At 36.7% G+C, this 15,825-nt stretch overlaps 1 protein-coding gene across 1 annotated transcript in view; it reads right to left on the reverse strand.

The window, feature by feature from the left end:
• Positions 1-15,825, reverse strand: part of UBE2U (ubiquitin conjugating enzyme E2 U) — a 62,081-nt gene that overhangs the window by 15,533 nt on the left and 30,723 nt on the right. Inside the window, exons 8-9 of the mRNA XM_019449022.2 lie at positions 11,526-11,607; positions 37-131 (exon numbers count right to left, since the gene is read on the reverse strand). Of these exons, the coding sequence (XP_019304567.2) occupies positions 37-131; positions 11,526-11,607 (177 nt within the window). The remainder of the gene's footprint in view (positions 1-36; positions 132-11,525; positions 11,608-15,825) is intronic.

Raw genomic sequence — 15,825 nt, forward strand, 5'->3', positions numbered from 1 at the left:
AAACAAAGCAAAACAAATAGGCTGAAATCAATTTACTTGTAGTTGGGCAGAGATGAACACTTTCCGTTGGATAATTGGCTTTGTGAGGCCTTCTGCTTTCTCTGGCAAGCCGAGCCATAGCAGCAGCATACCTGGAATAAGAAAAAGAAGAAGTTATCTAAGTTTCCAAATGAATTCTGGGTAGTGTACGTTACTATTGAGAAAGATAGGGCCTAACATATCAAATCTGACAGACCAGCGGAGCAATGAGGTTTGATTCTGGTGCCCTTCTGAGCATTCACTACTATATTAGTGAACGGAAATTATTCTAGTATATTTCCTAACAGCAGAAAAGCAGACAAATATGGTGTAATATTAATACTGTAAAAGTAATAAAAGCATCAACTGGTAAGGCAAGGTGCATTTGTTTCCCAGGGCCTCTATAACTAATTTATTTTCATATAGTTCTGGAGGCTGATTTTTTTTTTTTTTTTGTAATCAGGAATCAATGTTGAAATATTCTTCCCCTATTGAGATGATCATCTGATTCTTTCTTATTCTATTTTACGTTGTTCAAATTTTTCAAATATTAATCCAAGGTTACATTTCTGACATAAACCCCACGTGGTAATGTATAGTTATCATAATTATTTATATTATTACATTTATGTTATATTTATTATAATTATATATATGGGATTTGATTAGCTAAAATTTTTGCATCTATGTACATGAGGTGTATTTATGTGTAATGGGTTTTTCTTTTCTTCCTGGTAGTGTCTTTGGTTTTGTTACTGAAGTAATGTAAACACTATCTATTTTGTTTGTTTTTTTTTTACTTAAGTTTTCAAAAATTCCAATATAATTAATATATAGTGTTATACTAGTTTCAGGCATACAATATAGTGATTCAATGATACTATACATTATTCAGTGCTTATCATAAGTGTACTCTTAATCCCCTTCACCTATTTCACCCATCCCCTGATCCACGTCCCCTCTGGGAACCACCAGGTTATTCTCTATAGTTAGGAGTCTGGTTTTGTTTGTTTGTTTGTTTGTTTGTCTCCTTTTAAAATTTTATTTGTTTTGTTTCTTAAATTCCACATATAGAATCATATGGTATTTGTCTTTCTCTGACATTTTTTGCTTACCACTATACTCTCTGGATCCATCCATGTTATTTGAAATGGCAAGGCTTCACTCTTTTTTATGGCTGAGTAATATTCTACTATATATATATATATATATATATATATATATATACACACACACATACATACACACATGCACACACATATACATATATACATACATACACACCACATCTGTGTCCATTCATCAATTGACGGACAGTTGGGCTGTTTTCATAGTTTGGCTATTGTAAATAAAGTTGCTATAAACACAGGGATGTATATATCTTTTTGAATTACTATTTTCCTATTCTTTGGGTAAAATACCCAGTAGTGGAATTACTGGATCATATGGTATTTCTATTTTTAATTTTTTTTTATTTTTATTTTTATTTTTATTTTTTTTTATTTTTGGGACAGAGAGAGACAGAGCATGAACGGGGGAGGGTCAGAGAGAGAGGGAGACACAGAATCGGAAACAGGCTCCAGGCTCCGAGCCATCAGCCCAGAGCCTGACGCGGGGCTCGAACTCACGGACCGCGAGATCGTGACCTGGCTGAAGTCGGACGCTTAACCGACTGCGCCACCCAGGCGCCCCTATTTTTAATTTTTTTAATGTGTAATTTTTGAGAGAGAAAGAGACAGAGCACAAGCAGAGGAGGAGCAGAGAGAGAGGGAGACACAGAATCTGAAGCAGCCTCAGGCTCTGAGCTGTCAGCACAGAGCCTGACGCAAGACTTGCAGCCAGAACCGGAGATGGTGACCTGAGCCAAAGTTGGACGCTCAACTGGCTGAGTCACCCAGGCGCCCCTATTTTTAATTTTTTGAAGAACTTCTATACTGTCTTCCACAGTGGCTGCACTACTTTGCATTCCCACCAACAGTGCATGAGGGTTCCTTTTTCTCCCTATCCTTGCCAACACTTGCTGTTTCTTGTGTTTTTTATTTTAGCCATTCTGACAGGTGTGAGGTGATTTCTCATTGTGGTTTTGATTTGCATTTCCCTGATGATGAGTGATGTTGAGTATCTTTTCATGTGTCTGTTGGTCATTTGGATGTCTTCTTTGCAGAAATGTCTGTTCATGTTTCTGTCCATTTTTGAATTGATATTTTTTTTGGTGTTGAGCTGTATAAGTTTTTTATATATTTTGAATACTAACCCTTTATCGGATTTATCATTTGCAAATATCTTCTATTCAGTAGGTTATCTTTTAGTTTTGTTGATTGTTTCTTTTGCTGTGCAGAAGTTTTTATTTCTGATGTGGTCCCAATAGTTTATTTTTTAAAATTTACCTTTCCTCAGAAGACATACTTAGAAAAATGCTGCTATGACCAGTGTCAGAGAAATTACTGTCTGTGCTCTCTTCTAGGATTTTTATGGTTTCAGGTCTCACATGTAGATCTTTAATCCATTTTGAGCTCATTTTTGTGTATGGTGTGAGAAAATGGTCCAGTTTCATTCTTTGGCACATAGCTGTCCAGCTTTCTCAACACCATTTGTTGGAGAGACTTTATCCCATTGCATATTCTTGCCTCTTTTGCTGTAAATTAATTGGCCATATAATAATGGGTTTATTTCTGTGCTATTTATTCTGTTCCATTGATCTATATGTCAATTTTTGGGCAGATACCATACTGTTTTGATTACTACAGCTTTGTAGTAGTGTATCTTGAAATCTGGGATTGAGATACCTCCAGTTTTGTTCTTTTTCAAGATTGCTTTGGCTATTTGGTGTCGTTTGTGGTCCCATACAAATTTTAGGATTATCTGTTCTGGTTCTGTGAAAAATGCTACTGGTATTTTGATAAGGATTGCGTCAAGAGGTAATGCTGACTTTATAACATGTATTGGGAAGTGTTCTCTTTTATATTTTCTAAAAAAGGAAAATTTTGTATTTTGTATACATTGATACTAGGTTTTCTTTTAACGTCTGGAAAATTCTTCAGTGAAGCCATTGGGCTTGGAGTTGTCTTTGTATGAAGGCTTTTAACTATCAGTTCAATTTCTTTATTAGACACAAAATTATTCAGGTTATCCATTTCTTTTTAAGAGAGTCTGTCTTTCACTTCATCTATGTAGTTGGATTTGTTGGTCTAAAAATGTATTTTACCTTCATTTTAGAGAGATATTTTCACCGTGTATAAAATTCTAAGTCAATAATTTCTTTCAAGAACTCTAAAATTGTCATCAATTATCTTTTAGTGGTAAAGTTTCTGCCATAAAGTTATTGGTTGTTCTTATCTTTGGTTCCTCTGCATGCAGTGTGTGTGTGTGTGTGTGTGTGTGTGTGTGTGTGCGTGTGTGTGTGTGTATATGTGTTTATCCTTTGCTGCTTTGAAGATTTTTCTCTTTATCACTTCAGCAATTTGATTATGATGTACTGTACCTTGGTATGGTTTCTTTATATTTCTGTTTCTTGGGATTCACTGAGTTTCTTGGTCACTAAGCTTACAGCTTTCATCAGATTTGGACAATTTTCAGGCATAATTATTTCTTCACATATTTTTTTCTGTCAGTTCTTGTCTGGGACACCAATTACGTGTAACTTATACCACTTGATATTGCCACACAGCTCACTGAGGTGGCTTTTTTTTTTCCCAGTCTTTTTTTCTCTCTGTTTATTTTCAAGAGTTTACGTTGCTCCATGGGTAATTTCTTCTACAATATCTAATTTGTTGTTCTTTCCCAACAGTATATACTTACATTTTTAATTTACTTTATCTGTAGATATTCCATTGGCTTTTTGTATATCTTCCATTTCTCCTCATTATAATCATGGTATTTTTTAGATCCTTGATGTATAGCAGCTGCTTTAAAATCCATACCTACTAATTCGACCATCTCTATAGTTTATGGATCTTTTATACTGATAGATTTTTATTTTGGTTATGGGTTATATTTTCCTGCTTATTTTCCTGACTGGTCATTTTGTATGGGATTCTGGATGTTGTAAAATTTACTTTGTTGGGCGATGAATTTTATATATTCCTTTAAATATGGTTGTTTCAGCATGCAGCTCAGTAACTTACAAATCAATTTGTATATTCAAGGCTTGTGTTTAAGATTTCTGATGGGTCTAGAACAGCTTTTATGGGGGAACTAATACAGCTACATGTTCTTGGAAAGTAGCTTTATGTACATGACAAGAGTGATAAATCTTTCCATCTGGGGATCTGATTTTTTGTAACATGTTCTAAGGGAACTTCTTGGCTTCCTTCCTTTTCCTCCTTCCAGACAGAACACAATCTAATATACCTCTGGGAAACCACAGCCCTCCTCAATTTCACCCCTGCTCAGACCAAGACCTAACCTAATCTACATACCTTATTTCTGTGGCCACAGTTGGGGGATGGGTGGGAAGGATGCTGATGGGGAGGGCAAAGAGGGAGAGGGACACAGAGAGACCCCTCTCTGTTCTACATGGGAGCAGAGCCAAAGGAACAATTCTCTCTCTCTCTCTTTGTTTTAAAGCCTAATATGTGTTTCTGACTCATACCAAAACCCCCTTTTTTGGAGAGATGAAGGGGGAAGCAGCTTTAAGTCATAGTATTTATAACATAGAATGCTCCACTAGATTCTGTGCTACCACTAGAAATCATGGTAAAGTTTTGGGGTACATTCTGAGAGAGAAGTTGATTAAATGAATTAAACGCATAAAAAATGAACAATAAAAATATGTGAAATTCATTAAAAAAACAGTTGAAAGGACTGGGTATGTTTACTCTGAAAAAGAGAATATTTAAGGGGAAGTAGGAAAAAGGCACAAGAGCTATTTTCTGAGACTCAAAGGATAATTCCACAAAAAAGAAGGGCCTTATTTGTGTTGCTTCCAAGGACAAGTGGAGACACTTTGATTTCTGCCACAACATCATCCCTTGACCGGGCCTTCCACCCAAACCCAAAGCCATCCCTGGGTTCTCAGGGTCTGAGCTGCTGCTCGGTCTCATAGATAAAAGCCCGGGTTGTAGCATCTGGCAGGCTTAGATTGGAATTTCAGCTCTGTCACTTACAGAGTGTATAACCTTAGGGAACTTTAAAAAACAAACAAACAAACAAACAAAACTTTTTCTCTAACCCCTCTTTTAAAATGGAGATAATTTCTCATTTCCGAATGGTTTTGCAGGCAAATGTAAAAACATATAGTAAGTATTCAATAAAAATCTGTTAAATGACTGAAAGAAATCTGTAATAGTTGAATGTCATAAGGTGTTAGATTTAAGCTAGAAATAAGGGAGATTCAAGCTATTTTAATGCTCCTTGAAGTACTGAGCTCCCTGTCTCTAAAACCATCCAAACAGAGACTAAGTAGTTGCTTGGCAAAAATGTTTTAAAGTTTTTTTTTTTCCCTTTGTCTATATTTTTTTCCAAGCCTTTATTTTAAAGGGAACATTTCCAATGTCCATTCTAATGCTAATTCTCTCTTTAACCACAAGATGGCATTCAAGGTTCAATCTTTGAGGAGTCAAAGCCAGCATTCTGCCTTAAAAATGCATTAAATATAGAATTATGTAAATTTATAAAAACAATGTTTAACTTCAATAAGCCCGAAAGGATAGTACAAACATACATTAAATTAATGTATTCTGCATAAATATTTTCTATATAACTAGAGAAAAGGGAATCATGATATGCTAAAGAAAAATCTCATATTTTTGTGAGTTAGAACACTCACAGACTCAGATACAGGAACTTAGAAATAATATATATTAACTCATTAATTTCAAATACAGTACAGAAATGTCTGGGTGGCTCAGTCAGTTGGGCATCTGACTCTTGATTTCAGCTCAGATGATGATCTCACAATAGTGACATCGAGCCCTGCATCAGGCTCTGCGTTGGGTATGGAGCCTGCTTGAGATTCTCTCTCTTTTTCTCTCTCTCTTTCTCTCTGCCCCTCCCTTGCTCACACGCTCTCTCAAAATAAACAAATAAAAAATAAAAAATAAAATAAAATACAGTACAACTAGATCCATAGTATATTTTATAAATATAAGAAAGTTTTACAAAGGAGAAAGGAGCTCATATTGTTTAATAAGAGAATTTGAGATTGACCCCAAAAAACTTTCTCCACAAAACGTAGACTTGATTTGTGCTTGCAATTGGGTAGACAATATTTCCACATTACCTGAACATTTTAAGCTTTTAATAAGCCTATATTAATGGGCAAGTAGAAATAATTTAGTTTTCTTTTTTTTTTTTTTTCAGCGTTTTTTTATTTATTTTTGGGACAGAGAAAGACAGAGCATGAATGGGGGAGGGGCAGAGAGAGGGAGACACAGAATCAGAAACAGGCTCCAGGCTCCGAGCCATCAGCCCAGAGCCTGATGCGGGGCTCGAACTCACAGACCGCGAGATCGTGACCTGGCTGAAGTCGGACGCTTAACCGACTGCGCCACCCAGGCGCCCCAATAATTTAGTTTTCAAATACAATACATGTTTATCAGTAACTTAGGGCCAGTTGGTTAATGGGCATGCTTCTCTCAATGATTAGTAAACTGCAGATAATATCTACCTCTACTTTCCCAGAATTTCTGTAGAGAAACTTAGGGGTGACAATCCAGGTGAAAAGGGAGGCTAGGAATTTTGTCTTGAAGCTGTGTCCATATAACAAGGAAGTGGCTTCTCCTGGAGTGCAAGTTGATTTGCTATGGCTTTTTTTTTTTTTTTTAATGTTTATTTATTTTCGAGACAGAGAGAGACAGAGCATGAACAGGGGAGGGCCAGAGAGAGAGGGAGACACAGAATCTGAAGCAGGCTCCAGGCTCTGAGCCGTCAGCACAGAGCCTGACGCGGGGCTTGAACCCACGGACCGTGAGATCATGACCTGGGCTGAAGTTGGATGCTTAACCCACTGAGCCACCCAGGCGCCCCCGATTTGCTATGGCTTTGAAGGAGGCTGATGGGCACCACTGTGGAGTTACACTTAGCAGTACAGCTGTCAACTGTACAGCATGGCCAGTATTACATTAGGAGAAGAAAGAATGCCTGGCACACAGTAGATGCTTTGCCATTTAGTTCCCATTACCTCTGTACCCACCATGTGTAGACAGGAGCAATATTCTTTTTGAAAGCTACAAAGAATGCAAGACTCCAGAAAGGATAACTTTTGTTTAGATAACTTGCCGTCTGACAAAGCTTAGATTATTGGCACAGATATTTCCACTACCACATAAGTGATCACCAGCCATAGAGTATGACATAAACAGTTTTGTAAGGAAGAATATTCAAAAGAACAGCTTGCACTGCTTTCTGATTTTGTATCTTTCACTATTTCTCCAAAGAAAATAAACACAAACTACTGATTAGCCTCTAGATTCATATTCTTTACCATGTCTTCGTAGAAATAAAGCATTTGCTTGAATAGTCAAGAGACAGGCAAGGCAATGGGGGAGAGAAAAAGGCCTTAGAAATGATGGAATGACCAAACCAAATGATCAATTCATGAATATTCATGAGCTGCTTATAACGACAATGGGTTCCTAGTAATACTAAAAACATGTGTAAAACTTAAGAATTTGCAAAAAATATTCATAACAGTTTATTTATATTTCCAATTTTCAATCACTCTTCTGCCATCACGCCCTCAGAATTCCCCAAACAGAACCATTATCTATTAGAATTAGCCTTAAAAGAAGTAAGCATCTACATTTAATTTTTCTAAAAATTAACTGCCTTCACACTTAATTCAACTATTAAGTAGGGAAAAAGGGTAAGTATGCATCATTCAACAAACACGACTGAGTGCCTGCAAGATGCCAGGTCCCGTACTAAGGTCAGGGAAAACAAAGCTACAATAATGGCCTTGCCCTGGTCATTCTCCATAAACAGATGAATGTCTACACCGCAGTTGCTGAAACAGCCCGAAGAGTGCTATGGAAGGAGAGAGTAGGAGGATGTGGAAGCCTGAGTCAGGGACCCTTTCACAAATAGATGTTGGGCTGGATCTTCACGCCATCCTCGTGATGGACTTTGTCAGGCAGGAGAGATGATTATAGAGTGGAAAAGAGAAAAGAACCATGTGTATAATGGAACTAAAATAAATGTGGTCACGATAGGTGGCGCTGCCTGTTTCCTAACCTGGGAAAATGTTACCATTTTTACCTGCTTATGACAGAGACTATTTTCATTGTGTGAAAAGTTGGGGAGGGGCGTGGGTTTTTGTCTCCCCCTCTCCTCAGGAACTAATATTTATTGAGTGTCAACACTATATGATTATATTTATAAACAATCTCACTCAAGAGATCAAATGCAAAACTACTTTGCAAGGTAACTAATGCTATCTCTATTTAACAGCTAAGGAAACAAGCTGAGAGTGGGTAAGAATTTCTCTAAGATCCGTGTGACCCTAAAACCCATGCTTTCCCCCATGCAACCTCCAAAGAAAGATGTTCCATTTGAAACTGGAACTAGGGCCACAGTGGACAAAGCCTGAATCATAGTGAATCTTTCGAGTACTTACTGCATACCAGATACTGTTTGAAGAGACTTGCATGCATTAATGTATTAATCCTCACAATCTCCTTGAGGGGTAGGTATAGTTATTACTGCCATTTAACAGATAAGGAAACTGAGGCACAAAGAAGTCAGATAACTTGCCCTGAGTTGGTCAAAGAGATGGTAATTGGCAGAGCCAAGATTGAAGTGCAGACAGTCTGGCTCCCTGGTCCCTGTGCTTAAGGATTCCACATTCCACCTTTTCACTCAGACCAGAGCCTAACTCTAGACCACCAGCAAAGACCCTGCTGGGAAACATATCCCAGGCAGAAGGCACAAAGTGGTGAAGAGGTCTTATGTCCCGAAATAATAGTGAGAAAAAAGAACTTGGTGTGGCTTAAGAATCAAGTCTTGATTGATGAGGAGTTGGGAGGACAGTAGGAGGAGGGATATGAAGCAGGAAAGATAGGTCTTTCTCCTTAATACTATGCAGATGAAAGGTTGTTAATTTGCATTTTCTGGGTTTTTTTAAATAGGAAATTTCAAGCCAAGGAAAGCATTTTCAATATTAAAGCAGAGAAATGCATAATGACATTATATTACATGCATGTATAGACCAATTACTTGCTTGCAAAGATGCTCAACCATTTGCTACTTGAGACTCTATGAATTGACCACTTTATTATATTGTATTTTGATCAAACATGAGACTTCTAATAATTATTTGAAAAGAAGTTGGTGCAACATACTTTAGGTTTTTGTAACCTCTTGTGGCATATTTATGCCACAATAAAATTATTCAGCTAAATGTAATATCTTCTAAAAACTTTGTTGTTTTTAAACTAATCAACTCCAAAATTTAAAAGAAGCAATTATCATTTGATCTAAATATATTCTCATCAACCACCAGATGGCATAAGGTGTGAGAGTTTTATTCTGACAGGGTCAACCACACACATGATAATTTCAACTATAACTTCAAAATAATGTATTTGGAAAAATGTTCTAGCACTCAAACAGCTCACAATTATTTCAGCCATATGTAGAATTGGATGGATAAGTTGAAAATGACATAGTCCTACTTTTTCTAAATTTTGGGTTCTGTGATCATAATGAATCAATGATCAAACAAATAAAACAAAGCAGTTCTGTTACAGGAAATAAAAAAGGAAGTCATGTCAAAACAAAATTAACCTTATGTTCTAAGTAGCTTTCTTTAACTCTAAATGAAACTTGAAACATGCCTTCATGAAAAAACCATGCCTGTATGCTTCAATTTCTGCTGTAAAAAAACTTTTTCTATGTCCTATAATTTATTCTGAAGGTAGAAAAGTATCAAATGCAACAGCTTTTCTCCACTCTGGCTTGAAGGGAAGCTGTCACAGAAGTCAACTGAAAAAAAGAATATCCAGGTGAAAAACCCAATCTGAACTACGATGTTAAAAGGGAAAATATATATGTTTTAAGAAACTCAATTTCTTTTTAAAAACGTTTTAAATGTTTATTTTTGAGAGAGAGAGAGAGAGACAGAGAGAGAGAGAGAGATTGAGAAATAAGGACAGAGAGAGAGGGAGACACAGAGTTCGAAGCAGGCTCCAGTCTCTGAGCTGTCAGCACAGAGCCTGAAGCAAGGCTCAAAATCATGAACCAGAAGATCATGACCTGAGCTGAAGTTGGACTCTTAACTGACTGAACCACCTAGGCGCACCTAAGAACTTCAATTTCTACAGAAATTCAAAACACAGTACATTATTTTTATTAATCCTGTATATCCTTCTAGAAATAAACAATCACATTGATAACAAGCCAAAACTGAGCTAAATGAGGTAAATGCAAAAAATACAAAACAAAACAAAACTCCCCTAGTGTTTAACTCCCTTAGTGTTGTGTAGCACATTCACCAAGTCCTTTGAAATAAGCACACCAGAATAAATAACTACGATAGCCTAGTCAAACCACAGAGCTCAGATGCAATCTTTTTCCAGCATGATGAAAAGGCAAAACTGCCTTTAGGAGTCAAGAGACCAAAGATGAGATTAAGATCTCTTCTCTAATGTGGTCTAATAGTCAACGATTTCTGAAGATACTATACTAATTTTATATTTTACTAGATGCTTCCCCATTAGATGAAATATATTTGGTTCTTGAATGAAAAGTCCATAGATGATGAAAAGATATTTGGAACTATGAGAAGGATGAAAAGCTAACTGGTGACACAGAAACAGGATGTACTTTTTGTTTTTTTGTTTTTTTTTTTCTGATTTCTAAGTCATATGATAATGAGGATAATGGGAATTGGAGTAAGAGAAGTAATGCGGAGGGTGTTGTGAGAGTCCTTCACTGTGGCACATGTCCAACTTTATTTTTGGCCGCCAATAGGTGAACATTAATAAAGGGAACCCTCATTAAAGTGAAGTTGGGGGGCCAGAAGGTGGAGCCGTACTACCCAATTTCAATTACAGGAAGAACTGTCCATTATAGACCCCAACAGAAGAATCATCAGCAGGAAAGAATCATCAATTACAGATACTATCAGGGAAAGATGTACATTGCTTCTCCTATAAGAAACTGACTGCACCAGCAACTTAGCCAATGAGAAACTGTCATCATCCTGAACACGTGCTTTCAAAACAACTCCTCTCAACTTATTCCTTCTCTATAAAATCATGTTCCTCTTCCTTTGTTTGTTGGACTAGTCCTGTGGTTTTGACCTGGATTTCAAGTCCTAAATTGCAATTCTCTGCTATTCCCGAATAAACCCATTTTTGCTGGTCAAATAAATTTTAAAGGTTAACAGTAGCAAAGATATTTCCCACCTAGGTTCATAGGAAAGGGAAAAAGATGCTTCTTATTCTCGTTCTTATGTTTAGAAAAGGGCATCCGTTGTTACTTCCAAAGACTTCTTTTGATGGTTCAGCTAGACAGTAGAAAGCAGAATGATAGATGTTTTGAGTTAAGAAGATAATCAAATTACTTACTTTAGATTCCATTCTCTAGGATGTTTTAATTCAAGTTTCTTCCATTTATGATACTCTCTAATAAAATGTGGATCTTCAGGCACTGAAATTAGAGTTTTGAAAAAGGTTCAAAGTTTAAAATAATTCACTTTTAATTAAGTTGATATGTGGCAATGATGTATACTATATAGTTCAAGTCAAATTACAATGCTCACTTTCCAAATTTCTTCCTTTTACTTGAACTTTGTATTATTGGATATTTGAAATAAGTAGATTTTTCTTCAAAATTTCCATTATAGTGACATTTGTTTATATATCTTTTATAGTAATGAAGAAGGTGTTAAAATAACTCATATAGAAACTACAGACACCACAGTTTAACAAAATTCGAACTCAGCACCAGAAGTAAAAATATAAAAGTGACATTATAGGTCTTGATCTTTCACAAAGCAAGAATCTACAATGGATAATCATCCATTCCAGCCTCTGAATGAATCCCTTGCCAACGACAGAAAACTCTCCTCTCTGTTGTTGGGAAACTGCCTTTTCCATTGTCAGACAGTAAAGTCACATTGTCTTTCCTTAACCTGAGTGCTGAGTCTTTACTGGTCCTAGTTCAGATCTCTGCAGTAATACTGACCAGGTTCATCCCTTCCCCATGTGAGAGAGTCCTTCTAAAATTTGAAGATACCTATCAGAGCCTCAGTTCCCTCAACTTTATCTTAAGATAATGGTTTTCTAGGGACCTAATCATCCTCACCATCCTGGTGGTGAACTTTGCTAACGTTCCTATTAAAGTTTACGTCCAGAACTGGCTCCGGATCTTGATTTCTTTTGAATAGCAAAGATTTAAGTGGGTTACTACCTCTCTTGATCTGTGTGCTATGCTTCTATCACTTCAGCTCAGATCTGCATTAATATTTTCTGAAAATCAAAGTACACAATTTCCTCATATGTTTGTGCTTAATTATAAGCCTTATGCCTTCAATAAAATTAACAAAAAATTTACTGAAAGTCAGATCATACACACAAACATATCTATCTATCTATCTATCTATCTATCTATCTATCTATCTATCTACCTATCATCTCCCTGTTTCTTGTAATTGTCCTGGGTTTATAGTCTTGAACTATTTAACCAACTAGATGCTCTCCTCCAGTCTTATCTGGAGCTTCCTTCTAAACAATGATTGATTAACTGTTGCTAGTTTGGTGAATTATGTCATTGATAGAAACATTTAAATTGAATAGTACTCATTTTCTTCTATTAATATTATTTTAGCCAGCAGTGTTCCTGTCTATTCTTTGATTTCTTTTCCTCCTTCAAACACACACAAGTACACATACATACATGCTTTTTTTTTTTAAATTTTTTTAACGTTTATTTATTTTTGAGACAGAGAGAGACAGAGAGAGACAGAGCACGAACGGGGGAGGGTCAGAGAGAGAGGGAGACACAGAATCTGAAACAGGCTCCAGGCTCTGAGCAGTCAGCACAGAGCCCGACATGGGGCTCGAACTCACGGACCACGAGATCGTGACCTGAGCCAAAGTCGGACGCTTAACCGACTGAGCCACCTCGCATACATACATGCTCTTCTAGGCTTTATACTTCATACTCCTACTTCTACTATTTGGATTTATACTTCTCCCTTCCTTTATATTAAGGAAGCAAATATGAGCTCCTTAAGGTTCTTAGTAAGGTCTCATTATTTCCTTTAGATGATTATAATAACTACTATTAACAGAGTTAATAGTACTTACTGCACATTGGGCATCTGTAAAGAAGGTACGTAGTGGTTACCATTGCAATATACACTTTACAGATGAACAAACAGAAAATTTGAGTAATGTCTTCTCATTGGGACTATTCATTACCACTTAGATGAAATTTAAATTTGAGGTTTCTATTCAAGGATAATTCATGTTGCCTTATTTTTTTTGAAATTGCCCTTCCTACATTTTCTTTCTTTTTTTTTTTTTTTTAATTTTTTTTTTCAACGTTTTTTATGTATTTTTGGGACAGAGAGAGACAGAGCATGAACGGGGGAGGGGCAGAGAGAGAGGGAGACACAGAATCGGAAACAGGCTCCGAGCCATCAGCCCAGAGCCTGACGCGGGGCTCGAACTCACGGACTGCGAGATCGTGACCTGGCTGAAGTCGGACGCTTCACCGACTGCGCCACCCAGGCGCCCCTCTACATTTTCTATTTGAATATGTACATCAGTCTCTTCCTTATATATTATGAAACCCCAAATGGCATGGTCATCCTTCCTGGAATATTTCCATTAATTTTATATCACTGACTCATTTTCTTCATTGCTTTCTCTACTATCTGAGAGCTGAAAATTGCCACAGTATTTGTACAGACTTTTATTTTAATGCTTCCTATTTTATCCCCATAATTTTCTCATTCACCTGTTCTTGTACCATCTGATCATAAACTTCTCAAAAAGCTTATCATAATATGTATGTATCTAGACATAGAAGATGATAAATGAGTGATATTGAGGGAGATAATTAAGGGGCGGGGGATTGTGAGAGCGAGCAGGAGGAAAGGACCAGTGAAATTTCGTCAGTTCTTGAAGCTAAAATTCCCCATCATGACCATATCTTGTCTTTGTGGCAGTTCTGTAGTCTCTGGTAGAAAATCATCTATTGACTCCATGATAAACTTCTTTCTTCCCTTCCTTCTAAGGATAACTGGGCGTCACCTTTACTTTGTTTTTGCCATGACACATTTCTTAGGCAACATCTGTATAGGTTGATCTACATTTTTTTCCACTGCTGGGACTGTCACATCCAAAGAAATGTAGTAGCATCAATTTGCCTTAGCATGCTTTGTTTTCACATGTATTATCTCATACTACATAGAACAACTTAAAATAGATTGGAATGTTTCTTTCAATGAATAGAAATTTAAAAATGAGGTACAAAGAGTTAAGTGACTAACCTAAATTCACTTAACTGTAAGTGGCAGAACTAGTACAGGGCAACTTCCAACATCATACTCTTCCCACTGCAGCCTTTCCAACCTTGGTTGCACATTGTAATCACCTGGGGAGCTTTAAAAACTACTACTGCCAGGTCCTGCTCCCGGAGATCCTGATGTAATTAGTCTGGGGTGTGCCTTTTACATGGGAATTTTTACAAGTTCCTCTGGTGGTTCTAATGAGTAGTCAAGACCGAGAAGCACTGCATTAGAATTAGATAATGCTGCCTCTTGCATCTAAATGCATTCGGGAGACACTTGCCCTGATTGCTGGCTCAAAGACTCAAAGAATGGAAGTCTTCTAGGGTGAAAGCAAACATCCCCATGATGCTTCAGGGTGTCTGGTCTGTCTGATGACAGCAAACAAACACCAGGAAGCCTCCACTCAGTATTACAGGGTACACTGGTCTGAAGGGATTTTTTTCCTTTAACATAAACATTTCCTTATGGGAATCATATTCTGTCATTAAAGGTGCTGTTACCCACAACCATATGTATTCGTTTGTTCTCTGCCAAACTTTTATTTGCCATTCTATACTGATGGATAGAGAACAGAGGATCATCAGTGCATTTCCCCATATGATTGCCTATGATTATAAACTAATAATCATAATTATTGAAAAATGTACTGCATATACTGCAGAGTTTGAATTTACATCTCAGGCTATAGAGAGATAGCATTTTTATATAATATTATGGAGGCAGTTTTAGTATGTGAAAAAGAGCAATAAATGTAGAGTCAGAGGAATTGGTTCAAGTCAAGAGTCAGAACCTACTTGTACTAATAATAAGCACACTTACTGAGCACTCACTATGTGCTAGGCACTGTTGTAAGTACTTCAGTGCTATGAGGTATGTGCTATAATTTTTCTCATTTTACAGACGAGGGAACTGACAGGATAAGAAACTTACCCAAGGTCACACAGCTACTAAATGGAAGAACCAGGATTAAATATCAGCAATTTGGTTCCAGAATTTACACTCTTTATCAATGTATAATATTCCCTCTTACCTGTGTGACCTTAGGTAAATTTCTTAGCTGCTCTTGGTCTTGGTTTTTTCATCTGTAAGACAGAGTGATAACAGTAATAATGCCTGGTTCATAGTGTTGACATACTACTATACATGACATATATTGGTTGACAAATGAATAAAAGAGTAAGATTGGGATGATCAAAAAATAATGGAGAGTATACTTTGTAAACTGTATTGTGCATGTATACACTTACCATTATTTTGGCACACATAACTATGGGTAGATTTGTTGCACAAAGATATGGAAAAGAGTTAATACCCCAAATCAAAATACAACCACTCATCAATATTCA

The sequence above is a fragment of the Panthera pardus genome, unplaced genomic scaffold (genome assembly GCF_024362965.1).
Source record: "Panthera pardus isolate Hobbes unplaced genomic scaffold, ASM2436296v1 HiC_scaffold_11, whole genome shotgun sequence".
Taxonomy (NCBI): Eukaryota; Metazoa; Chordata; class Mammalia; order Carnivora; family Felidae; genus Panthera; species Panthera pardus.